Below are 25,823 nucleotides of genomic sequence, written 5' to 3' on the forward strand. Positions count from 1 at the left end.
GTGTACACTCAAGCAGATTGAAAAAAATCCATTTTCTTTGAGTTAATATTTACTCAACAGTTCCATGTTACATGTCACCATGCCAAGCTCTTTTAAGTGGGGCTTGTCAGGATAAGTATTCTCAGACCCTTGGGGCAATTTCATTCCCAAGTTTATTACCTAAGCAAAATGCTTTATCTCTTGATATAGTGAAGGGTGCTATCAAACTTGAATGATAAGCTTGATGGCCCTAGAAAGGACTTTATTCCACTTACACTACAAAGAAGTGCAGGCATTACTGAAATCCATGGTGCACTTTGGGTATGAATCCATAAAAGCTATGTGACCCAGCATCTCCCAAATTTGAACTTGTATGCCAGGGTGAATGGTTTGTGGTAGTATTAACTTAGCTTTTGCCATGTTCCATTAAATAAATATGGGTTAAACAAGATACCGTCTTGGGCACTATAGGTCAAAATATGAAAAGTGACAGCCCATACTCCGTAGGAAGTTATACTCTAATAAGGAAAGGAATGAATACAGAAATAATTATCACACAAGGAAGAATGTCATTTTTAAAAAGGGCAAGAGTCTGGGCAAAGTGCAGTTAATGACATTAGAATGGAGAGAGATTGCTGTCTGCTAAGGGTATCAGACAAGGTATCTTGGAGAAGGTGACTTCTTAGAGGGGGACCTTAAGGGAAGGGAAAGATTTCCATAAGCAGAGATGTGGAGAGAATGCTTATCTGGCATGAGGGCAGCCAGCATCAATGGGGGCATAGACAGGAGCAGATGAGGGGATGACTGTAGTTCAGTGTGAGTGAGTGCATGAAAGGGAGGAGTGAAGTAACATGTCAGTAAAAGTAGCTTGTAACCAGACTATGACAGTTTTAAGTGTCAGCAGTCAGTATTGGATGTTAAGAGTTTGTATTTTATCCCATAGACAGTCAAGAGCCACTGAAGATTTTTAATGAGGGAAGTCATGTTAAACCCATGTATTAGTTATTTTGGCAGCTGTGTTTAGGATGGAATTGGGCAGCAGGGCACAGGAAGAAGGGAGGCCATTTAGTAGGCTATTATAGTAGTCCAGACAAGAGGAGGTGTAAGAGCTTGAATTAGGCTGGTGATAAGGTGGGTATATAGAAGCAGCATCAATAGTTTTTGATGACTAATCAGACTTAAGGCTATGTGGGAGAAGGAATGATCAAGATGATGATAAATAAGCTTTCTAGTCTGTGTCCAAGAGGATGGAGACACCATCACTAAGACTGAAAAGTTAAGAGGAGGGCCAGGTTTGATGGGGCAAATCAATTCCATTTTGGACATGTTGAGTGTGATACGTGGGAGCTTGTATTTTGGTGATATGGAAATTTAGTCATTGGAACCTTCAAAAAAAAAAGAGCCTCATGGGGTTCCAAGCCACACCTCAGGTGCAGGGTAAGGAAGTGGAGACAGTAGCAGTGAAAGGAAAAAGGAGAACTAAAGCTTGGGGGCGAGAGGCAGTGTAGGGTTATATATAACTGTACCAGAGAGGTGGGGGATGGTAAGAGAACTAATGTTTTAGGAACTAGTACCCTCCTAGAATAAGGGAAATAGTTGTGATGGAGTATAAAGACATATGAGGAGTCAGAAGATTTGAGTGCAAGTTCCATCTTCTGCCATAGTCTTGCAAGCATCCTGTGCTTGTTTCCTGCCATGTAAAGTAAATAAATTCACCTCCTATGTGAAGATTAAATAAGAAACTCATCTCGTACTTTGGAAATAGTAAAGGGATTCAGAAATACAATTTACTTTTCTTTCTCATTTTGGAATTGTATGTTTACATGTTATATTTTAATGTGTGTATTTTTTTTCATTGTGCATCTCACAAATGTAATCTTCTTTTAGCGGGAGAGCTCAACCTTATAGACAATGATTTAAATGTTGACACCAAAATCAAACACACCTGGTCTCCTGGCGCTCTGATGTACTACGGCCGAGCAGAACTTCAGGCTTCTGATCACAGGTAATGTCTGTCCTGGGCCTCAAAACATTTCACCCTAAGATTATTTAATAGCTTGAATTTGGACTTTGTGGTCGCTGATATGATTTGGAAATGCCCATTCTCCTACATCTTTGCTGGCTGTCCCAGAGCTGGAGGCCTTATGCATATAGAATGGAACATTGTTTTCTGCTTGACATGTGAGAATACTGATGGGTTACAGAGAAAGTGTGTCTTTTGTATACTCTTTTGTCTTTGGTACAATGGAGATAGCTGGTGAAGGCAAATGAAGAGGAAAGAGTAGAAATTCTTAGAAATGTAACAGAAACAGTATTATGCTGGTGTAGCATCACCCTCTGCACCAAGGGTTCTTAGCCATTTTTGTATCCTAGGAATTTCTGGCAGTCTGGGTGAAGACTGTTGACCCCTTCTCAAAATAATGGTTTGTTGTCTACATTCATAATTGAAGGAAATTATAAATATCATTTAGAGGTTAATGAAAATATAAACATGTTAATTATTTTTCCCTCATCCAAGTTCAGGATTCTCAGCTAAGAATCCCTACTTTACCAGGACGGGAGCCAAAAGAGAAAAGGAGTTGGTGATTGAAAAAAAAAATGTTGGCCCTTCAGTAGGATTAAAGTATCCTGAGGCCACCCTTGTTAGGCACATGTTATTTCAATTGCCTTGAAATAGAATGTAAGCCTTTCGGTGTATATGCTTTTAGGGCAGCTTCTGTCAGTAGTAATTTCCTTTGTACGCTTTGGCTGTAATGATTTCTTCCCTGCCTCCAGCTGCCCGCTCAGCTGACCTTCCTTATGTTTTCCTTTGATTCCTTGGTCTGTTGATGTTGGTACAATTTAGAGGTAATGCTAATTGTTTGAAGGAGCAAAGAAGCTGGAGCCTAAACTTTATCATAAGGAACTTGTTATTTTTCCCAGAACAGATTTTTTTTTTTAATTGGAAGATATTTTAAAGCTTCAGCAATTTAGACTAATGTGGGAGAAGGATAATCTGAATTATTGAAAAATATTTAGTTATTAGAATCTTAATGCTTTAATGATTCTGTGTTCAAGGTCAATGAAAGTATTCCCTCCATAAGTATAGTTCATAGTCCATCCCAATTTTTGTCATCCATGAGATTCTGCCTGGGTCCCAAATAGGTCAGCCATGTAGTATATGCTCAATTATATTTTATATTCTATTTCCTCTTCGTTTCATCTGAGCAATTTATATTTTTGTAAATAATTGTCAGATTTATTGGCATATAATTGGACAAAATAGCTCCTAATTGCTTTCATTTCTCCCTCCTTGGTGGTCAATTCATTCTTTCATTTTTGGTACTCTTGGTTTTCTGCTTTTTAAAAATGAAATTAACCAGTGGTTTATTTTATTGATCTTTTTTTTAATATAAAGCCAGCTCCTAATTTTATTTGTTGTTTTCTTACTTTCAGTTTAATTAATCTTTCCTTTGTTTTTTAGGACTTCCAATTTGGTGTTTAATTGAGGATTTTAAATTTGTTCCTTTGCTAGGTTTTTTAGTCGCATGCCTCAGTTATATTTTGAAGGGATCAGAACAGCACTCAGACTGTCTGTTCTTTATGTCTTTTGTGTTCACTATCCAGCCAGCACACATCTTTTTCTAGTCATACATTTTTGAGACAACGTCCCACAGACAACTTCCTGAATGTAGGTCATCATTGGAAATATGCCATAATGGCCTATTTACAACCCCCCCCCTTTTTTTTTAAATGTTGTTTTCACATAAATAAAACTAATGCCTATAGATTTTGAACCTGCTCTGATGAAAAGATAAAATTAGTAAATTATTTGGGTGCTGCTAAAGTGGTTTTATAATAATCTAGTGGGAAGAAGCTCAGCTGTAGAGTCAGAGGACATGGGTTTAAATCCAGACTCTGACACTCAGTTACTGGATAATCATGGGCAAGTCCCTTGTACTCCCTGGATGTCAGTTTCCTCATCTACACAATAGCAGTGTTGGGCTGTATGGCATTGGAGTTAGCTTCCACCTCTAACCTATGGTCCCATGTTGGGAACACTCTGATTTTGCTGCAAGCTCATTCTTACCCTTTAAACACATTCTGAATTAGTGGCATCCGAATTATTTACAAGCTTTCATTAACTTCTTAATTTCAAAGCTACAAAATATGCAAAAGCTACAAAAATAAAGGATGATTGTGCTGTTTCCTGCATGTGATACCATGAATATTATTTTAGGTAGCCTTTTCTGAATTTTTCATCATTTTAAAATTTAAGGACAAAATTTCCTTGAGCTTATTGAATTGGAATGCAACATGAAAAATGCACCACACGTGCATTATATTCACATCCTTGAAAACGTTTTTCTGAAAAAAAGATGGCTGTAGTGTCTTGGGGAAATCCTCTGTGGAGGCTTTATGGGAGATGCTTAAGAATGTCACAAGATGAGAAGTCCTGTGGAAGAAAAAGTTTAGAGGTTGGAGGGGTTACCATCTGTGTAGGAAGAGTGGGGACCCAAAACAACATGACCCTGGATCAATTAAAATAATGGCATAATAGTAATGAGTAAACCTTGGCTAAAGGAGCCATTCAGTCCAATTGACATTAAATAACAGTTCTTTGATGTTTAGCATAATGTCAAGAAGGTGCTTTCTAGTGAGAATTGGTTGGGTTTTTTGAGGAGTTGTGTGGGTAGGAGGATTCCTGAGTATAGTAGAGTTAAAAAGTCAGCAGGCATTTATGAAGTACCTACTATGTGCCAGGCACTGTGCTAAGAACTGAAAAGGAGGCCTAGATTTAGAGTCAGAGAACCAGGTTGAAAGCCCAGACCTCCCATATAGAACTATACCACTATGGACAAGTTATTTAACCTCTTTGGGTCTTAGCTTCTCCTATACATAAAACAAGACTTTTGGACTAGATCATGGGATTATAGATGTAGGGCTAGAAGGGACTTCAGAGGCTATAGAATCACACACACACACACACACACACACACACACACACACACACACAGAGCCATTATTTTACAGATGAGGAAACTAGAGTCTAAAGATGAGTGACTTGTCCAAGGTCACCTCAGCTGTAAATGATAGATGATCTCGGAGCTCCCTTCTAGCTCTCAATCCTATGACCTTCCAATTTGTAAAGGGCAGAACTTCTGCCACCCTTTTCCCTTGATCTGGTCTATCCCTCAGTTGTTACTGTTGCTCAGTTGGGGCAGCTAGGTGGTACAGTGGATAGCGTACCAGTGCAGGAGTCAGGAGGACTTGAGTTCAAATCTCACCTCAGACACTTAACACTCACTACCTGTGTGACCTTGGGCAAGTCACTTAACCCCAATTGCCTCATCCTGGGTCATCTCCAGTCATCCTGATGAATATCTGGTCACTGGATTCAGATGGCTCTGGAGGAGAAGTGAGGCTGGTGACCTGCACAGCCCTCCCTCACTCAAAACAAAGTCAAGTGCAAGCCATGTCATCATTTCTCTGATGGCTTGGTCTTCTTCAGCAACAAAGGACAAGCACACACTGTTGTTCAGTTATTTCAGTCATGTCTGACTCTTTGTGACCCATTTGGAGTTTTCTTGGCAAAAATACTGGGGTGGTTTGCCATTTCTTTTCTATCTCATTTGACAGATGAGGAAACGGAGGCAAACAGGATTAAGTGACTTGCCCAGGGTAATACATAGTAAGTGTCTCAGGTCAGATTTGAACTCAGGAAGATGAGTGTTCCTGACTCCAGGGCTGGTGCTCTATACCATCTATCTGCCATCCCTCAGTTAAGCACCACCAATTTATTTCTTAATTGAGAATGAATGGGTATATCTTGGGTATATCTTTCCTCACTACCCAGATCTAAATCCCCTCACCTGATCCATAAGCTGCTAAATACTAGGTTGACTTAAAAACTCTTAAGTTTTAGTCCTCAATAATTAGACAGTCATTAAGATCCAACTGAGATGATTATTTTCTAAGTGCTGCCTAAAATAATTAAAGAGCAGCAGTATTCCTCTCCCAGGACCTCTTCCACCAAAAATTAAAAACAAAAAAAAACCTTACTCATCTGTAAAATAGGGCAAGTAGTGCCCCTGTCTTGTGGACCAGTTGTTGGGATAAAGAGTAGCCAGGAAAACAGTGGCTACTCTTGCAAATATTAGCAATATTCTGTGCCTTGAAGTCACCTTTGTATTATCTTGTCTGTGTGTTTAATAGGCCTGTGTTGGCTGTTGTGGAAGTAGAAGTCCAGGAAGTGGATGTTGACGCCCGGGAGAGAGTCTTCCAGGAAGTATCGTCTTTCCAAGGACCTTTAGATGCTACAGTGGTAGTAAACCTACAGTCACCAACACTAGAAGAAAAAAATGAGTTCCCTGAGGATTTGCGGGCTGAGCTTATGCAGACCTTAGGGAATTATGGGACCATAATTCTTGTCAGGTAAATACCGAGGGAAGTGAAATCTATGTGTGTTGCCATAAGGCCTGGGACATCCTGGGCGTTAGTAGAGGACCACTCTATTTTTTTTCTTGCCAAAGGCAGAGCTTGACATGCTGGTGCCTCCTATTGATTTATTCCCCCCTTTCTCCATCTCTCTCTTGTTTTCTGCTTTCTCTTTTGCCATTTGGAGAATACAAGGCCATTTTCTTTTCTCCCATTTCCCCCCCTTAACTAGCATAGGATCCTTCTTGAGGTTTTTAAAACCGGGTTTATTATATAAGGAACAAAATTAATAAGTTCCACAACAATGTAAATAGAATGTTTACAGGTTCCCTGGGGTCTTAAGAATGATTTGTGGTCATCCATATGTACTATCTTTTGAGAAGTACATAGACCTTCTGCTCTTTAGCTCCAGTTTCCTGATTTAGCCCATATGCCAACTCTTCCTTATCTTTCAATGTTAGGTGGTTTATTTATTTGTTTTTCTCTATCTGGAAGATTTTATCTAATATTTGGTACAGTTGCTTCTGTAATCTCCTTTCCCCCCAGCGATGTAGGAATGAGGACTGTTTTTTCATTGTGGGTCTCCGGCTGTGTGTCGTCTCATGCGAGACTGTATTACCATGGACCTATAGCATAGGTCCTCCTCTCCCCATTCCCCTACTCCTTCCCTACCTTGGTTACCATATTAGACTCTTTCCTTTCTAACCTCTTAAAATTATCTCTTCCATAGGCTTTGGGGTTTGTGCATGCCCCATTTTTGTTCTAGAAATCTTAATATCCTTGGAATTCCTATCTCCTATCTGCTTCCTCTTCTGCCTTCTCTTTTCCTTTCTCCTTCTCCTCCTTGTTCTCCCTGTTTTCCCTTCCTTTTTTTCTCCCCCATTTTCCTTCTCCCTTCATTTCTAGTTTCCTTCTCTCCTTCCCCTCTCTACTGATTTTTCCCTTCCTTCCTCACTCTCTCTTTCTTTTCTTCCATTTTTCCACCAAAACTAGCATAGGATCCTTCTTGAGGCTTTAAAAAAAAATATTTATTATATATTATAAGGGTATCAACTCTATTCCCTGAGAAATGATCCCCTGGAATCCAGGCTTGGACCACATCTGTGATTTCATTGTTGTAAGAGTTTCTAGATGAAGAGATTTCCTTTACCAAAAGAGGCTGGAACCCACTCTGTAAACTTAACAATCCTAGAGAATTATCTGGAGCACTGAGTGGTTAAGTGATTTGATTAAGGTCATGCAGACAAGGCAAGACTTAAAACCCAGGACTTCTCTACTCTGAGGCTGTTTCTCTATCTCCTCTATGCCACCTTGCCCTAACAATCAAGGCTTGCACTGGGGAAAGAAACTCTTGGACTGACAGTACAAACTGATAGAAAATTTTCCACACTCATAGAGGCAGAGATTAACCTGGAACCTGATTCAGTGAGTTCTACTGTCTTTTCTTTTTTCCTCCTATATGCTACTTTTATTTGTCTCTCTTATTTCTAGGATCAATCAAGGGCAAATGTTGGTGACTTTTGCAGACAGCCGGTCAGCCCTTAATGTCTTGGATGTGGATGGTATGAAGGTAAGTCTCCCTATGTAAGATCTATAGTCATATTGGGATTCTGTGTGCGCTATTTCCTCCCATTTTTCTTTCTACTTTTTGGGCTTATGTAAGTGATACCTGTGCCCTCATCTCTTTATGAACAATGGCCCTAACTTCTTTCTATTTGAGATCTAATATTTAACCAAGGTTTATTAGCTAAGATTAAATGACTTACCCCAGGTCGGATTACTAAGACATATATTTTCTACTGAGTCACCTACGTGACCCTCACCTACATTTCTCCACATATGAGCCCGCTTCCCTTGAGGTTACTTTTGATGAGTGTGGTGTATATGGAATTGGAGGGATTTGTCAGGCAAGAATAGGGGACAGCAATCCAGACATAAGGAACCGTATGAATGAAGGCACATAGGTGGGGTGCACCATGCCAGGTGTATGGAGGGGATATAAAGTTTCAGTTTGGCCAGCCTAGAGCACACTCACAAAGGAGCAGTGTGAAAGAATATTGGAAAAATTGGGTGGTGCCAACATTTTGGAGAGCCTTGTACTCCCTGATTAGAAGCTTAAACTGCTCAGGCAATTGAGATCTGTTGAACAGTCAACTTGATAAACACTTATTAAACACTTAACATGTGCCAGCCACTATAGGAGAAGCAGGGGATATATAGAGAAATGAAATGATCTCGACTCAAGGACATCACAGTTTATCAGGGGAAGTGACATATACACAGATAAGGTGATGCAGGGTAATTTCAGGGAGGTAATCAGCTGAATATCTTTTGAATCTCATAGAGGTTCAAAGGCCTCATGTAGGAGTTAGCTGAGTTGAGAACTGAAGGAATCTAGGGATGCCAAGAGGCCAAGAGGAGGAGAGAGAGTGCATTCCATGCACGGAAAAGGAAGATGGAATGTTTGTGGGAGGGATATACATCATAGGCCCATTTAGCTTCACTGTAGACAGTGATGGGGAATAATAGGTCATGAATCTCAAAAGATAGTATGGAGCCAGATTGTGAAGGGTTTTAAATGTTCAACAGAGGAATTTGCCTTTTTTTATCTTAAAGGCAACAGGAAGCCCACCATTGAAGTTTTTTGAGAAGGGTCAGGAAGATCATTTTGGCAGCTGTATGTAGGAGGGATTAAAGTGGGTGAGACTAAATAGAAGGCTATTTCAGGAGTCAAAGTAGGCGTTCATCAGGATCTGGATAGAGTCGGGAGGCAGGATAGGGGTAGGAGGGTCATAGAGAAGGGTGCTAGAAAAATTGGCAAAGTACAGATAATAAAATTTTATAACAGATCGGATATGCTAGGTGAGAGAAAAATCAAAGATAACACCAAGTTTCAAACATGGGAAACCAAATGGTGGTGTTGTGGATGTAAATAGGAAAACCATTGGGGAAGGAGGTTTTTGAGGAAAGATAATTTCCATTTTGAGACACATTGACTCACTGACTAAGGAGATATCTAAGAGCAGATGTCCAGTACACAGCCTGAGTCGCAGGTCTGAAGCTTGGGGATGAGGCCAGTCCTGGAGATAAATATTTGGCAATCACTTGCACAGAGATGCTACTCCAAGATATGGAATAAATGAGATTATGAAAGGAGAGAGTATAGTGGGAGGAAGAAAACAGGATGGAGATCTAAACCTGGTGGACTCATTTACTTCAGGTCATGTCTGGAGGGGAAGAGAGGCTGGCAGTAGAGATAGAAGAGTGGTTGAATAGAGATACTGGAGAGGATCCAGGAGTTTGGTATGTCTGAAATGAAAAAAGAAGCCAGAAGAAGGGAGTGGTCAGTAGTGTCATGTGCTGAAGAAGATAAAGATGGCAAGGACTGAGAACAGGCATTCGGCTATAAGAAGGTCATCGTTGACTTTTGAGATAAGAGTTCTGTATTATCCTGTGGACTGGTGAGGTTGTGCAGGGTTGAAGTAAGGAAACCCCCTTCTGCGTGCTTGAGAACTAGTGGATCAGGAGTGATAGGCAACTGCACCAATAACTCACATTTGTTTTGTACGTCAAGGTTTGCCAAGTACTTTACATACATTATCTCATTCAATTGTCACAAAAATCCTTTGAGGTCAGGGATGGGAAAGAGTGCATCTAGTCTAGTTTATTGTTCATTTATTGTCCCCATCTTACAAGAGAGGAAACTGAGGCTTGAAGTGGTTAATTCTTGACCCAAGAAGCCATGCTGAGTCAAGGCAGGATTTATAAACTAACCAAATCTAACATGGGGGATCAGAGTTCCTAACAGCAGTCTGTCGTTGTTCAGTCGTTTTAAATTGTGTTTTGCTTTTTGTGACCGCATTTGGGGATTTATTGGTAAAGATACTAGAGTGGTTTGCCATTTCCTTCTCCAGCTCATTTTAGAGAAGAGGAAACTGAGGCAAACAGGGTTAAGTGATTTACAAAGGGTCACACAGCTAGTGTCTGAGGATAGATTTGAACTCAGGAAGATGAGTCTTCCTGATTCTAGGCTTGGCACTTTATCCACAGTGGCCCAGGGCAGCAGTCATGCAAAACATACTTCCATCTTAGTCATGTGAATGAAAATATAGACAAAAAACAAAAAAACAACCCTGAGAAAAATAGAGAAAGTTAAAAAAAGTATGCTGAGATCTATATGCAGACTTCATCAGTTCTTTCTCTGGGGATGGACGGCATTTTTCATCATAAGTCCTTTAGCGTTATCATGGATCGTTATATTGCTGAGAACTGCTACGTCGTTCATAGTTGGTTATAGTACAGCGTTGCTGTTACTGTGTACAGTGTTCTCTTGGCTCTGCTCATTTCACTTTGCATCGTGATGTTGTCTTTCTAGGTTTTCCTGGGAGCATCCTGCTAATTATTTCTTATAGCACGGTAGTATTTCATTACAGTCATATGCCACAACTTGTTTAGCCGTTCCCCAATTGACGGGAATTCCCTCAATGTCCAATTCTTTGCCACCAGAAAAGAGCTGCTGGAAATAGTTTTGCATGTGTAGGTCTTTTTCCTTTTTGTTTTTATCTCTTTGGGATACAGACCTGATAGTGGTATTGTTGGGTCATGGTTTTATAACTCTTTCGGCATAGTTCTAGAGTGGTCTTCAACTGTACCAACAGTGCATTAGTGTCTCAATTTTCCCACATCCCCTCCAACATTTGCCATTTTCCTCTTCTGTCACATTAACCAATCTAAGAGGTGTGAGGTGTTACCTCAGATTTGTTTTATTCTACATTTCTCCAGTCAATAGTGTAAATCAGGGTTCTTACCCCTGGGATCTATAAACTTGGTTTGTATTTTAATGACAGTTTTTCAACTTAATCTATGTGCTTTATGCATTTAAAAACATTATTCTGAAAAGGAGTGCATAGGCTTTACCAGATGACCAAAGGGGTACATGATACAAGAAAGGTTAAATATCTTTGCTCTACAGGATGATTTCAGAAAAACCTGGAAATATCTGCATGAACTGATGCAGAGTGAAGTGAGCAGAACCAGGAGAACATTGTACATAGCAATAGCAAAATTGTATGATGATCAATTGTGAATGATTTGGCTGTTCTCCCAAGACAATCCCCAAGGACCCATGGTGAAAAAGATTATTATCTGTTTCCACAGAAAGATGATGGAGTCTGAATACATACTGAAGCATGTTATTTTCATTTTCTTTCTTTTGGTTCAAGTTTTCTTCCACAAAATGATTAATACAGAAATGTTTTGCATGACTGCACATGTTTAACCTATATCTGACTGACTACTGTCTCAGAGAAGGGAGAGAGGAAGAAAGGAAAGAATTTAGAACTCAAAATTAAAAAAAAAAGAATGTAAAAAATTGTTCTTATGTGTAATTGGGGAAAGATAAAATGCTACATAAATAATTTAAAAAAGAACCTTGATTTAGAGTGACACATTAGTGATAAAATCACTTAACCTCTATCTGCCTCAGTTTTCTCATCTAGAAAATGGGACTAATTTAAGCATCTTCCATTTAAGGTTGTTGTGAGGATAAAAACGAGATATTTGCAAAGCACTTAACACAGTGCCTGACGCAGAGCAGGCACTCACTCACTCAAGAAATGCTTCTTCCCTTCCTACTTTCCCTAAAAGGAATATGATTAAAATCTCCCTGCTTTTTCCAGGTTAAAGGCAGGGCAGTGAAGATCAGACCAAAAACAAAGGATTGGCTAAAAGGTCTTCAAGAAGAAATTGTGCGGAAACGGGATAGCATCGTATCCATGTCCCCCACTGCCAACTCCTGTCTGTTAGAAGAAAACTTTGATTTCACCAGTTTGGACTACGAATCAGAAGGTCAGCAAGCTATCCTGTGAACCTCCTCATGGGCAGTGGTGGGGAAGGAAAAGTTAACAATCTCAGCTTTAGAATTCGAGGTTAGGATAGAGTTGAGAAGTAAAGAGTTTTTTTTAAGTTCTCTCTTGCGGGGAGAGAAAGTCATTCTTAATTCCTTAGTATTAGACACAGCCACTGTTCATGTGTAGGAACTGTGTTGTATGTGTAGATAAATCTCAGAGGATTCTAAAAGCCTTGTTTGGAACTGTAGGAAGGGTGTATGACGATTCCACGGTCACAACAATTCATTACTGTACCAGTTTCAAATTCGATGTGTGTTCTAGAAGTTTCCTCAAACTGCACGTACATAGAAAACCTACCTTAATATTGAAATGGGCTTTATAGCAAAGAGGGAAATTAGCTTCTTTCATCTTAGAAACTTTTGTTTTCTCTTTGCAGGAGACATCCTTGATGAGGACGAGGACTATTTGATTGACGAGCAACATCCTACCTTCCTCACTGACACAGAACTCTCGGGGGATGATTATTTGGAAGCCCCATGCTCTTCCACAGCAGGGGTACCTTCCAGCAAGTCTCCAGCATTGACTAAAAAGAAATCCCGCCCATACAAAGGTAGCTTGGATCTTTCTGTCCAGCCCTTGGGACAGCCTTGTCTTGGAGGTTATAGTTTCCCTATCTCAGGGAGGCATCTCCTAATTTCAGAAAGTAAAGTGCCAAAATAACTCTTCCAAAACAGTTTCCCACTTAATGCACAATGTAGATATTACAGCATATTATAGCTATTATGCTGTCTTTATATATACATATTGTATATGTATAATCTGAGTGCGCACACACACATTTGGGGCAAAGAGAAATCAGATAATTTCATAACCTCAGGTTTTAGTGTTCAAACTATTTGAAATAATTCCCTAAACAACATTAGCTGTCACAGTAATAAGGGCTTAGACAGTGGTAAACCCATAGAGGATATGTACATTCTTCTGTTATAGTGGTCACTGTGTACCAGAATCCCTTTGTGGGAGGTATTGAAAACTGACCATGGAGGCACCATCAAGCTGACATTACTTCTAAAGGGAAATTTCTGCAGTGGGTATAAAGGGATGCTTGCACCTCCCCAGAGGAGCAGCGGGGGATCCTTGTGGACTGTTTCAGATTTCATAGACTTGTAGTGGATTACCATTCAGAAGGACTGCTGTACCCTTCACTAGAGATACATACATTATTGAAAACATGCGATTCCTCGAAAAAGATGCTTTTTTTCTCAATATAACATTACTCATCCAAGAATATATAAGTGTTTGGAGTGTCTCTCTGTGAGATGGAGGATAGTATTCAGGTAGTGGGGCTGTCATTGACGTCTTGATCCTATTAGACAGGTTGTCATCTGGTGAAAACATGTATAATATTGTCTTGGTGCTGTAGAGTGTTTAATGTTTAATGGGAAAATAGAGACTTTGGTATTTCTAATTACACCCCTCATCTAAATGAAGAAATTGAGCTGCTTTCCCCAACTTTAGTCTGAACTACATGGAGTTCAAAATGAAGTTGTCATGTTCAAGAGCCTAGCAATATGAAGCAGTTAGGTTGTACAGTGATTAGAGCATTGGACCTGGAGTATGGAAGACCTGAGTGCAAATCCAGCCTCAGAATTAATAGCTCTGTGACCCTGAGCGAGTCACTTAACCTGTGCCTGCCTCAGTGTCCTCAGTTGTAAAATGGGGATAACATCCCCTACCTTCCAGGGTTGTTGTGATGATGGAATAAGATACTGGTAGAATGCCTGGCACATAGTAGGTGTCATATAAATTCTTATTCCTTCCCAGTGTAGAGGAAAGGAACTTAAATTCATTTTGGATTTTATGCCCTGTGTAATAAATAAGGCAGACGGGTTATCTCTCCCATATTCTCTTAGCTCAATCAAAGTGCCTAAATTTCAGATACCAAGACCTGATGAAAACTATTAGTTACTGGCTTAGACACAACAGAGGAAGCAGGAACAGTCAACATTTCCACCAGGAAAATGACTGAGAATTTCTTTAGCCTTTTGAAATTTTGGTAGTTCTGGTTTTCAGCAGTTTCTGCAACACCTTTCTTTGAGGTGAACTTTGTTCCTTTCAAACTGCAACAACTATTTCCAAAACTCTGAATACCTAGTATATTTACCTAACTCACTTCATCCTTGGTTCATTGAATGTTCCAAGCAGGCACTGATACTCATTCCTATGCCACCTTCCCTCCCTCCTCCACCCCCTGCCCCTTAAAAAGGTGGGAAGGGATAGGTACTCTGAATTATTCTTCAGGCATGCTGACTTTCTACAGCTGACTTCCTCTAAGTTGATCAAGCCTTTTCACCAAATGCCCCTCACCCCCATTTTCCATATTCTTCAACCTCTGTTACCCCAGCTTGTAAAAAGGGAGCTGACATTTGGACCCTTCTGACATTCTTGACTTTTTGAATACACATCTTCTTCATATTCTACCATGTCCTCCAGATGATGCCGACCTGGCAGAGTTAAAGCAGGAGCTGGAAGCTGTTGGGGACTTCCGCCATCGTTCTCCAAGCAGGTCTCTGTCTGTTCCTAACAGGCCTCGGCCACCTCACCCACCACAGAGACCCCCCCCTCCAAGTAAGACTTCATTTGCTTTTAGCTTGCCACAATGCCTGCTGGGAATACTTGCCTCTACGCTACCATTGGTAAAAAAAAATCACTGAATCCAGGAATCTTTCAAACTCTATATTTCTGCACAATCACTGGTCTTATTTTTCTTCTCTTCCTCTATTTCAAAACTACTAAAGAGTATTGCTGTTGGAAACGATGCTGCTTTAGCTACCTCTGGGACAGCACAAGGCATTTCCAGGAGTAAATGAAGTGATTGATTTTTCAGAACTGTTACTCACTCTAGCCCTTTTCACTTTTAAGCAAGAATCACAACCAACAGGGAATTTCCTTATGTTTAAAATTGCAGCTAATTGATTGTCTTTCCCCATCCATCACATCACTCTGAGGCCTGACTTTGTCTCCCTCATTCTGTATGTTTGATGGGCACCTAGTCTTCACTTTATTAAACCTGTGTAGTCCTGGCAAAGAAGGAAATCACTCTGAGAGTTCCACATTTAGTAATGTCACATTGTAAGAAAGGTCAGGGAATCCCAACCCTGATACTATTTGTGTCACATGGATAGTCTCTGAGCTTCAGTTTCCTTATCTGTTAGATAAAGGGAATGGACCAGATAAATAACCTCTAACATCCCTTCCAGTTCATCATGTATGGTCCTATGTCATTTATATAAGTAGTACAAGACAAACTTTAATTCAGGAATTACCACTGTCTTCCAATAGTAGTGTTCTAGCAGAGAAGTGACTGTTAATATCCTCTAGTTAAGCACAGAAAAACATGTCACTTGATACAGTTCTAGTAGTCTTCTTTGGCTTTTCAAAAATGACTCTTTTGCCCATAATACTACTTTTTGCTTTCTGAAAATACAATTTTGACCTGCCTTTTTCTGTCATATTTCTCCTCTTCTGATTTTTTTTTTTTTGAGGTTGGCACTATCACTTTTGTTTATGCCCCTTTAAAAAAAAAGTAAGACATGGACTTTCATATTCTCCGACTATTGGATTCCCACTGGCTTTGTTTACTCCAAAGCAGTTTCAGTTGCAAAAGGAAATTGAGCACAAGACTTTAAAAAAGAAAGTTTTAAAATTTAAATTCAACATCAATTTAACAAATATAAAGTGATAGCATAAAAGTCGCTCAAACCAACAGACTTTTCTTTTAAAAAAAAAAATTCTAACCATACACTGAGAAGTTAATCTACTAGGTAGTTAGTACCCATTCTAGCTGAATTAGAGTAATCTCTTACCTAATGAAAAGGGGCAAATCACTATCAAGTGACTGATATATTCTATATCTATGGATATTTATGAATGCTTAAGTGCCAAATAAGCAATATTACCCCAAAATGTCTTGCTTCTAGTTTTCTAGACCATCAGCCTTGTTAGGAACTTTTCCTGGATGGCTCACTGGACCTTTCATCAGCCACTGGGACCCTGGATGAGGTTTGAGGATGTGCTCTTTTCTTTTTTCCTTCCAGCTGCTTTAATGGTGAAAAAGTCTGCTTCTGACGCATCTATCTCCTGTGGCACTCACGGGCAATACTCCATTTTACAAACCGCCAAGCTTCTTCCCGGAGCGCCTCAGCAACCAGTGAGTCCTTCCTTTTTCTCAATCCAAAATGGTAAAATCCCAATTCCCAGTGTTGTTCTTATACCTTGTTTCCCACTCCTGGGCTGAGATGAGATTGCCTATAGGTAATGAAAGTTTAAAATTCTTATCTTTTCAATTCGAAAAACATGTTGGATACCTCCTTGATGCAACATACTGTTGCCAGATTTTAAAAGCAAAGACATATTTCTCCCTCCCTCTTCCCCCTCCCCCCCAAAACCGCCAAACAAACCCCAGTCTATTCCACTATACCACAATAACGCTTTTTTTTCATATGGGCCTTTAAAAAGTTTGAGTTTAGAAAGCTGTTTCTTGTTGGCTTCTTAAAAGAAAAATATGCCCTCAAATGCTAAGTTATCAAGGCTGCCATTTGCATAACTGCTTTATAGTTTTTGTAAACCCATTGCTGCTTCTCTTCTACTAGGTGACATAAAAAATAGAGGGCTGGTTGCTTTAAAACCTCACATTCACTTGATTTTGGAGATAGTGGCATCAGCTCTAGCCGTCGCCCCTTCATTTGTTTCATTTGTGGATGTTTAGCAGCTTAGAGCAGAGCCAAACAATAGGGAAATGTGGAAATCTGACAAATGTTTTCTCTGGTATTCGTTCAACAAACATGCCCACTCTGTGTAAAGCACTGTGCTCTCTAGGTCCTGAGGAAGACATAATGATCACATAACATATCCATGCCCTTACAAAATTTATAAAGTCAAGTGGGGGGCGGGGTGAAGGGGATAGTATACATACACAGATGACTATACTATAGCTAAATGTAAAAAAAAATTACAAACTTAAGGCTATGTGAGGTCCATAGTTATCAGCAGAGTAGAGCTATCTTGAAATGCTTCATGGATACTGCATTTGAACCGGGTTTTCAGCTGAGTAGGGTTTCAGTAGGCAGGAGGAGGTGGGCTAACCAGGGGCAATCCTGGCACAGGAAACAATCTGAGCAGTGGAATGGAGGTTGGAAAGTGGGGGTGTGCATAGGGGATGATGAGTTAGGCCAGTTTGAGTAATACCTAATAATGTACATGTGTGAGATAAGTGTGAGGAGGAAAGGAGGCACCAAGTGGTGGAAGGGCTTGAGTGTCGAGCTGATATTCAAGCTTTGGTCTGTAGGCAATCAGGTGAAAGACTTTAAGCACAGGTATAACATGATCAGATTTATATACATATGAGGGGATTGTCAATAAGGACTTGGGGGAAGCCTTTGTGCTATATATGGCAACTGAATCTGTTCAGGTTCGATAGGCGACACTCATCTTCTGCTGTGGAGATTTTGTCTACAAGGATTACTTATCTCCTTTCCTTTTCTGTTTATCCTGAAGCCTAAAGGCAGGACTGGGATAAGTAAACCATATAATGTCAAACAGATCAAAACTACCAATGCTCAGGAAGCCGAGGAAGCCATTCGGTGCCTCATGGAAGCAAAGGGAGGTAAGTTGAGTAGCCCACTAGGTGCTTAAATCTTTAGCCAATTTCCTTTTTCTCCCTCCAGCCAGGAACTATGGCCTGAAAAAGAATTGCATTTCCCTTTCAGACATGAAATTAAATATTCCCTAATGTCGTTGGTATTCTCTAAAATTCCTCTCAAGAGATTCCACTTTTGGTACTACTGAGTTTGTAATTTGGTCATTTTCATGTCCCTTTTCTCTTTTTAAGAGAATATATGGTACTCATAAATCCTGGTATGTAGCATGAAGCCTTCATAACAGCAGTATGGGAGGGAGAACTTCAAATAAATAAAAATGAATTTAAAAATTGTTGGTGATGCAAGGCAGTTAATTCATTCTGCTGGTTCTATAGTCATGAGTCGCTCAGAGAATAATTGGACAACACAGACTCTTATTAGTCTTTTCTAGGTCTGTAATCCAACCTGGAGTTGCACCATCACTTTTTCCCATTAATTGTATTTTGTTATTCTCAAACTGAAATGGTTACATTTTACATTGGTGTCTCTGATTTCTCTTTTCCCTGTGCATTCAGATTACTGTTACCATCTAGGTTTACAAACCCACAAAGAAATTTTTGTTGTCGTTGTAAAACAGTAACAAAAACCCTTTTAAAAGTTTTAGGAATCTTCCCACTATCTTCATGTCTGCCCCTATTCTTGGAGGTCAGTGTGAAGAGCTGAGGCCATCAAGCTTTAGGCCAGTGGCACATGTTTAGAGCCCTTTCTACCAGGAAGGCTTATGCTACTGGTTCTGCAAAATACTGAGTTTGTAGGAGGCTCAACTGATTATGTTTCTATACAAAATCTTTGACCAAGACGGTGAGCCTCAAAGAATTGGAAACCACCATGCTGCTTGAGGAGGGGCCACATAGCCCAGGTTGGAAATGAAGTCAGTCGAATCTCCTATCTGTGGTTGCTCAGGAGAGACACCTTCATTTGTTCAAACAAATGCTATGGTTCTGTTTCAGGAGCACAAGAAGAGGCATTAAATGCTGTTTTCTTAAGGAACCAAGTATCCACCAAACCAGAGCCCTTATCTCATGTGTCCAAGCCAGGATCCTCTCAAACAACTCAGCTCCTCCCCCATCGACCCGCACCCAGAGTTCCTGTGATTAAGAAGCCAACTCTACGAAGGACAGGAAAAGTAAGATGTTGACAAAAGAAACTTGTTATTCCTTCCCTTAGGTTGTCGAAGATTGGAGAGTGGGGGAGGGAGGGTAGGATTTTTGCTGTTGTTAGGGATATATTTTGTCATCACAAACCAGCTGAATGAGTCTTTCTCCATGATTCAATTCAGGAATCCAAGACATAAACAGACCTCCAAGAAAACAGTTTCTGTTCTAGGGGACTCCCTCCATGGCCCATCTTGGCTCTAGATGAATCAAAAAAAAAAGACCCCAAAAAGCAACTACTATACTCTCTTTCAGCAGTCCACAGCTGTGATGAGTTTCCTAAGGTTCCTCAAGAGCCTCAAAATGCAGGAGGTTGTGGACAGGTCCTGAGCATATTTGCAGCATGCACATGCACAGATTTTATTTCTTGATTGCAGAATGGATTTCTCGTGGATAAGAATGTTTTCTAAGCTATGTCTGAGCCCTGGGCTGTGGCCTGGGGACGCTGGTCAGACAGCTCTTATTGCTGCTTCTCTTGCAGATTGTCTTTTGCCCTCACTCCCGGGCTTCTCCGTCTTGCTTGCTGCTTCAGAGAAATGAATTTGTAAGGACAGTAGCAGCACAAAGACTTGCACCCATAGAGTCATCTGGATCCCCTGTCTGATCTCAGAATGTGCTAGTTAACAGATACTTGGTAAACACCGGCCTGGTCATCACTGGAATCCATCCATGACCCTTTTCCACCTCTTCACCTTTGTAGACAGTAGAAATGATTTTGGTACCATATACTACTTTAGTTTGCCATCTTCCTCGGGCATTAGTTCTGCTGTGCTTTGGCTCATCATCTGATCTTTCATCCTTATTTTTTTCTCATCCTCTTCCTGAGACATCTATTCTTTTCTTAGAAAAGAATCACATAGCAAGCAGCATTGTGTCCGCATGTCCAGACTGCCACAGGGGACTTGCAATAAGATACTCCCAGAAAAGTTGTGGGTTTTTGTTTTTTTCTCCTAAGGGTCCAAAGGAAATGCCAGCAAGACTGTGAGAGAGAACATAGGCATTCACAGTGGAAAGAATGACCTGCTTAGCACAAATAGCTTGTTTAGTGTGTGTGTGTGTGTGTGTGTGTGTGTGTGTGTGTGTGTTTGGTGGTATTTTGAAGCATAAGCCAGGAAGTAAAATGGACACGTAAAGTTTACATATTTATGATCATTTTTAAAATACACACGTCTCAAATCGCTGTGTTATCAGTGAGATGAGTAAAATCCTTCAGCCTGCTTAGTGCCATCCCTCTTAGCTACAATATTAAACCACTGATAGATTTTTAATATTGTGCAGAGTAAAGAAAAAATATCCACCCCCAAGAATCAGAGGCATTTATTTTTATCAAGTAGCCTGTCATCCCTAGTGTGGCACACTGGAAAAGTCTGCCCCCATCCATTCAGCATGACTCATGGCTTTGGTTTCATCATTTCTCTCCCTGCTGGATGAACCAAACCTGTCCCTCCTCTTAGGTAGCTGCCATTTTTGTTTCCCCATCCAATTCTTTCTTGTTTGGCTCATTCCCATCCCCATTTCCGGCATGCCAGTCATTCTCAACATTTTAATGTTAGAATGTTAGTTCATTCCCACCTCTGTTCTCTTCTCCCTGTGAGTGTCCTGTGACTCTGAACTTCCAAGTTTCATTTACAGATCTGCTTACTAATCTCCATTGTGTTTTTTTCAGTCTTTATCCCCAGAAGAGCAGTTTGAGCCACAAGTCATCCAGGTTCCCATTGGGTCCCCAGAGCCTAGTGCTGAAAGCACCACTCTAGTGGCATCCCCTCGCGTTGCTCCTGTCCCCAAACCAAGAACATTGCAACCTGGGAGAGCCGTCGAGAGAAGGCTAAGCAGTGAAGCACAAGCTTCAGCAGAGGTGCCTGCAGAAGGAGATGCCACAGTGCCACCACCTTTGGAAACTGCTTCCCTTGTTCCCAAGGTTCCCCCCAGGAGGAAGAAGTCGGCCCCAGCAGCTTTTCACCTACAGGTTCTGCAGAGCAACAGCTTGCTCCTCCAGGATGTGACTTGCTGCAGTGGGAACGACAATAACCATGCCTCTCAGCCCCGGGCTGGCGACCAGCCTGCCTCGGGCTCACCTGCCTCACGAGCAGACCTTCTGAGCACTTCACCAAGGCCCAGCCAACATACTGACAATACAAAGGCAGTGAAGACAGAGGCAGCCCCGCTTCTTGGTGAGCACCAGGATCCCTTCCTGAGTCTCCTCCACCACCCAACACTATTGGACACTGGCTGGTTTACTAAGAGTTCTGAGCCTTTGGGTCCAGTCACCCCAGATCCAGAAAGGGAATCATTCAACCCAGCACAAGTGAGTGCTCCAGCTGCTAGGGTGGGACCTTCGCCAGCCCCTGGACACAAAGACTTTGAACGCTGGGTTATGTTCAGTGAGGATGAAGACAGGAGGACAGCATTGCAGCTGTTTGATCCACTGGCGAAAACATGACAAAAAGACCTTTACAGACACTCACCACCACCTTGTAAAGTGGTGTGTCCTTTTTCTCCCTCAACATATCATTCATTGTAAATCCCATCAATAAGAAACTCCTTCTATGTCAAATAGGGACTTTTTTCTCTTCTATTTAAACAGTACATTGGAGGAGATGTGTGTTTATTTGGTCTTGTACAGTTTTCTGAAAATAGTTTATCTTTAATCAGTAGAATCAGTTGTCATTCTCCACCTTGGCCACTGAGAAGATGCTTTGTTGTAGGTTTGGGCATATGGGGGTCTTTTTCTCTTTGTGAAGCTTCCTCTTTTCTCACCCTTACTTACCCCCTAAAAATATTTCATTGTGTGTGTTTATTAGGGGAGAAACTTCAAATCTAATGGGTGTTTTGCCCCAGTGTATGATTTCTCTCCTTGAATGTGGACTGCATGTTACACGTCACAAGATACTTGTGTGTTTTCTGTATAAACTGGCTGACATAATGGTACCATGGATTGCTCACCAGTACCTTTAAACTGGCCTTGCTTTAACTGTCAGCCTTCACTCCACTGATTTGTTGAAAAGCCCTGAGACCAAAGTGGTGGAAAACATGTGGAAGGCAGTATTGGAAGAGGTAAGCAAAAGTGAACCAAATGCCCAAACGTGCATTCCATTAATCCTGTGTCATAAAAGTGTGATTTATATGGAGCCTATGTCGAGTTTAATACTAGCTCAAACTGACTAAAAAAAACAAACTTGTACCATGTCCTATGTGATGTATATTCCTTAAACTGCTGCAGATCCTTGACATGGGTTTTTAAATTATGTCTTTATATTATGTACCTACTATACCACATAAAACCTCACTAATCTTTTTCTCATATATTCCACACACAGAATAAGCACAAAATGAGTAGCTTTGTTTAGTGATTGTGCACAACTGAGAGTCCACATTATCCTGACCTTTCTACCCAGAGTTTTCTAGAGGGTCCAAACAATTCCTGAGAGAAGATTTCTTTGTTCTTTTGGGGTGTGTGTGTGTGTGTGTGTGTGTGTGTGTGTGTGTGTGTGTGTGTGTGTGTGTGTGTGTGTGTGTGTGTGTGTGTGTGTGTGTGTGTGTGTGTGTGTGTGTGTGTGTGTGTGTGTGTGTGTGTGTGTGTGTGTGTGTGTGTGTGTGTGTGTGTGTGTGTGTAATACCTTTTTCTCCTCCAACTCTAAAGTCACATTGTTTTCTGACTCTCTAAACAATACTGAATGTGGTAGGAGTGTTTCTGTTTTTAAAATGGTCAGGCCTGAGTTACTTTGCTTTCCACTTGGAGCTGATCAGATTTTCTTCACATGAAATTATTGGTCGCTCAGGGAAAATAGCAGGAGAACCCTAAGCATTTGTACAGAGATACAAATGAATACCACTTGTTTACTCGGGCTCAGTCTAGATGATTAATGCTTCCTTACAGGTAATGTTAAACCCTACTTTAGACATGGTTTGGGAATAAGACACCGTACAGAATGGACAGCAGTTGCTAGTGACCTTGGTTCTCTAACACTATTTGAGTTTCCCAAAATTCTTCATTTTAATTCACTTTAATTTTTAAAGAATAAACATGGTGTTATACCACTTTTAGGAGTTATGGGAGGGCCACTTCAAATCAAATAATTCCTGTATGTTACAATCCTCAAAAGTCTGAATGTTCTGGCTCTAGACACCCAGAGCTGGAAGGTAGTGTATTAAGAGGACGAAACAAAAATGTTATAGTATCCTATTTATCTTCCAGAAGAGAATTTTGGCCTTTTGGTTCTTTGAGATACTTTGAATATTTAATCATTCTTTTATGTTACCTACAGAACCAAGATTCAAAGGATGGCCAAGAATGTCCTCTTTCACCTGTATGTTTTTTAGGGAGTTCCCTTATTCGTTGCTCCCTTTCTTAAATACTTCATTGTGGTGAAGGTAAATAGGACTAGGCTAATCATAACCATGTCATTTTACTTCTTAAAAGTCAGCTTCTGAGTTTTGAGATGCCTCTCTTTAATACCCAGTAAATTAATAATACTAGCCTTTTCTGAAAAAGACCATCTCTCTTTTATCTTGAGTCAGTTTTTAGATGAAGCGGACATGTTAGGAACTCCCGGTTTATCAGATGATATCCATATAGAAGTTGAGAAAGAACTCTGATGTGCATCTGCTACAGTCCTGTGCTGTGAAGCAGACAGGCTACATATGAATTACAGGAAAATAGAAATTGTGCAAGTGTTAGCAGAGAGTAGATTGTGAATTGATAGAACATACAATTGTAAGTCATCCCACCCTACAGCTTCATTTTTAAAATTGGTAATTTGGTTTTATAAAATGGTAACTTCCCTTCACTGGAAGCAGAGGTTGAATGATCTAGGTTCTTGGTCTCTGGTATGTCATGGACCCCTTCAGCAGAGTGGTAAGAAAGGAATCCTTAAGATAATGTTACATGGGATTACAAAGGAAAACAATTACACTAAAGGTAAAGATGTAACTTTTTTTCTACCAAATTTATGGACCCAGTTTAAAACCCCTGGTTCTAGGCTGCACTGTGGGGAATTTACTTCTCAAATTTGCTTTGTAGTTCTTCCACTAAAATAGTTCTGTGAAACCTGATTACTGCTAGTCCACTACTAGTCCACTAGTTTGTAAAAGCTACAGGTTATTATGGAGTTATTTAGGTACCTTGAAAATTTAGCTTTGCCTCCATCTGTATTCGCTAATGCCTATTGGGTATGATGGTGCTGTCTTCTGAAATACATCATAGGATCAACATAGAGCTGCCAGAGAGTTAGAGCCCACATAGTCAAATGGAAGCCCAGAGTAGCCAAGTGACTTTCCCAAGGTAGGTGTCATTTGGGGCAAAGGAGGGGCAGAGCCTCAATTCAAATTGAAGTCTACAGACTCAAAATTCAGCGTCCTTTCCATAGTACAACATGCTATTTTCTTTGTTCTGCTACGACTCACATAATATGGTTGAAATAAGGACCATTTATCCCTGTGAGGGTTTTGGAATAGTTGATGCTGCTCAAACATTGTTAATAAAAGAACTGTCAGGTGTGCATGTCCATACAACCCAAGGTAATTTATTAAAGTATTTCCTCCATAATAATGCATCAAGTGTGTTGAGAAAGAAATTAAGAAAATGATTGACTAATTGTAACCACTTAGCAGTTGAAAACCTGTGATGTTTTACTTGAAGTGGAATTTTTTTTTTGTATTCGTTGTAAATATTGTCTATTAAATGTTTCTTTAAAAAAAAAAAACCACCATAAAACAGTTGACTAATTCATACTTTCAGACAGAAAAAGAACCTTTGGAAATCTTCAACTGTCAGCATTGGCTGTCTTAGTCCAACCTGAACAAGCAACATAGCTATGTGTAAACCATAAGGAAAATAGTTTAATATAAAAAAAGAAAAAAACCTATTCAGAAAAAGTTGAAAAGGAAGCAAGTACTTATACTGCTTTGACAAACTTATACAGACATTGTAGCAGGAAAACTTAGCAATTACTAGTTAAGTAGAGTGAGAACTGAAAGTCCTTTTCAAATAAAGTTGATGGGCTAGACATGCTATGAGTGTGCATTACAACCTAGAGAGAGGGGAATGGAAAGGTTCTTTCCTGTCCTATGTTTGTTTGTATGGTCATTAATGCCAACCCAAGCTAAATATGTGATGCCCCATATATTTAACTAATATGTAGATCTTCCTAGTATCTCCATGGCTAATTCTTCTTGAACAATACACAAAGGTAGCCCAAACAACAAATACTTTTGTAAGGTGTTGTTCCAGTCGTGCCCAACTCTTCATGATCCCGTGGAGCAAAGCCTGAGGTTTTCCTGGCAAAGACACTGGAGTGCTTTGCCATTTCCTTCTCCAGTGGATTAAGGCAAACAGAGGTAAAGTCACTTGCCCAAGGTCAAACAGCTAGGAAGTGTCTGAGGCCACATTTGAACTCAGGTCTTCCTGACTCCAGGCCCAGCATCTACTTTATGAAGCAGTTACAAAGTCCCTAAGGTGAAGTTTTGATTATACTGAATAAATAAATTTATGATTAATGGTAATCCCCTTCCATCACTGAGAATCACCACTGACTCTGTGTTATGGAACTCTTAAAATAGAGTTGATCATTTGAATTTTTATGTAAGTGGCACATTCTCATTGGGGCAGACCTTGAGTCTGAAGATTCTGCTTGGTTTTTAATGCTTTTAGCCTTACTTTGATAATTTCTGTAAGTATTATACCACCTTTTTTTAAAAAAGCAATTTTCTAGTACATTTTTCTGGCT

General features: G+C 40.2%; 1 protein-coding gene across 3 annotated transcripts in view; it reads left to right on the plus strand.

Moving 5' to 3' along the window:
* SYNJ2 (synaptojanin 2) overlaps positions 1 to 24,800 on the plus strand; it is a 139,630-nt gene extending 114,830 nt beyond the window's left edge. For 2 of the 3 annotated variants that reach the window (XM_072643788.1, XM_072643789.1), the window contains 10 exons: positions 1,867 to 1,984; positions 6,175 to 6,393; positions 7,888 to 7,966; positions 12,075 to 12,243; positions 12,682 to 12,855; positions 14,739 to 14,873; positions 16,343 to 16,455; positions 17,802 to 17,910; positions 18,895 to 19,070; positions 20,765 to 24,800. In XM_072643788.1, the coding sequence (XP_072499889.1) occupies positions 1,867 to 1,984; positions 6,175 to 6,393; positions 7,888 to 7,966; positions 12,075 to 12,243; positions 12,682 to 12,855; positions 14,739 to 14,873; positions 16,343 to 16,455; positions 17,802 to 17,910; positions 18,895 to 19,070; positions 20,765 to 21,538 (2,066 nt within the window). In that variant the 3' untranslated portion in view covers positions 21,539 to 24,800. Of the gene's footprint in view, positions 1 to 1,866; positions 1,985 to 6,174; positions 6,394 to 7,887; positions 7,967 to 12,074; positions 12,244 to 12,681; positions 12,856 to 14,738; positions 14,874 to 16,342; positions 16,456 to 17,801; positions 17,911 to 18,894; positions 19,071 to 19,579; positions 19,733 to 20,764 lie in introns of all 3 variants that reach the window. The other variant, XM_072643790.1, reaches the window with a different exon arrangement.
* The last annotated feature ends 1,023 nt before the right edge of the window (positions 24,801 to 25,823 follow it).

The sequence above is a fragment of the Notamacropus eugenii genome, chromosome 2 (genome assembly GCF_028372415.1).
Source record: "Notamacropus eugenii isolate mMacEug1 chromosome 2, mMacEug1.pri_v2, whole genome shotgun sequence".
Lineage (NCBI taxonomy): Eukaryota > Metazoa > Chordata > Mammalia > Diprotodontia > Macropodidae > Notamacropus > Notamacropus eugenii.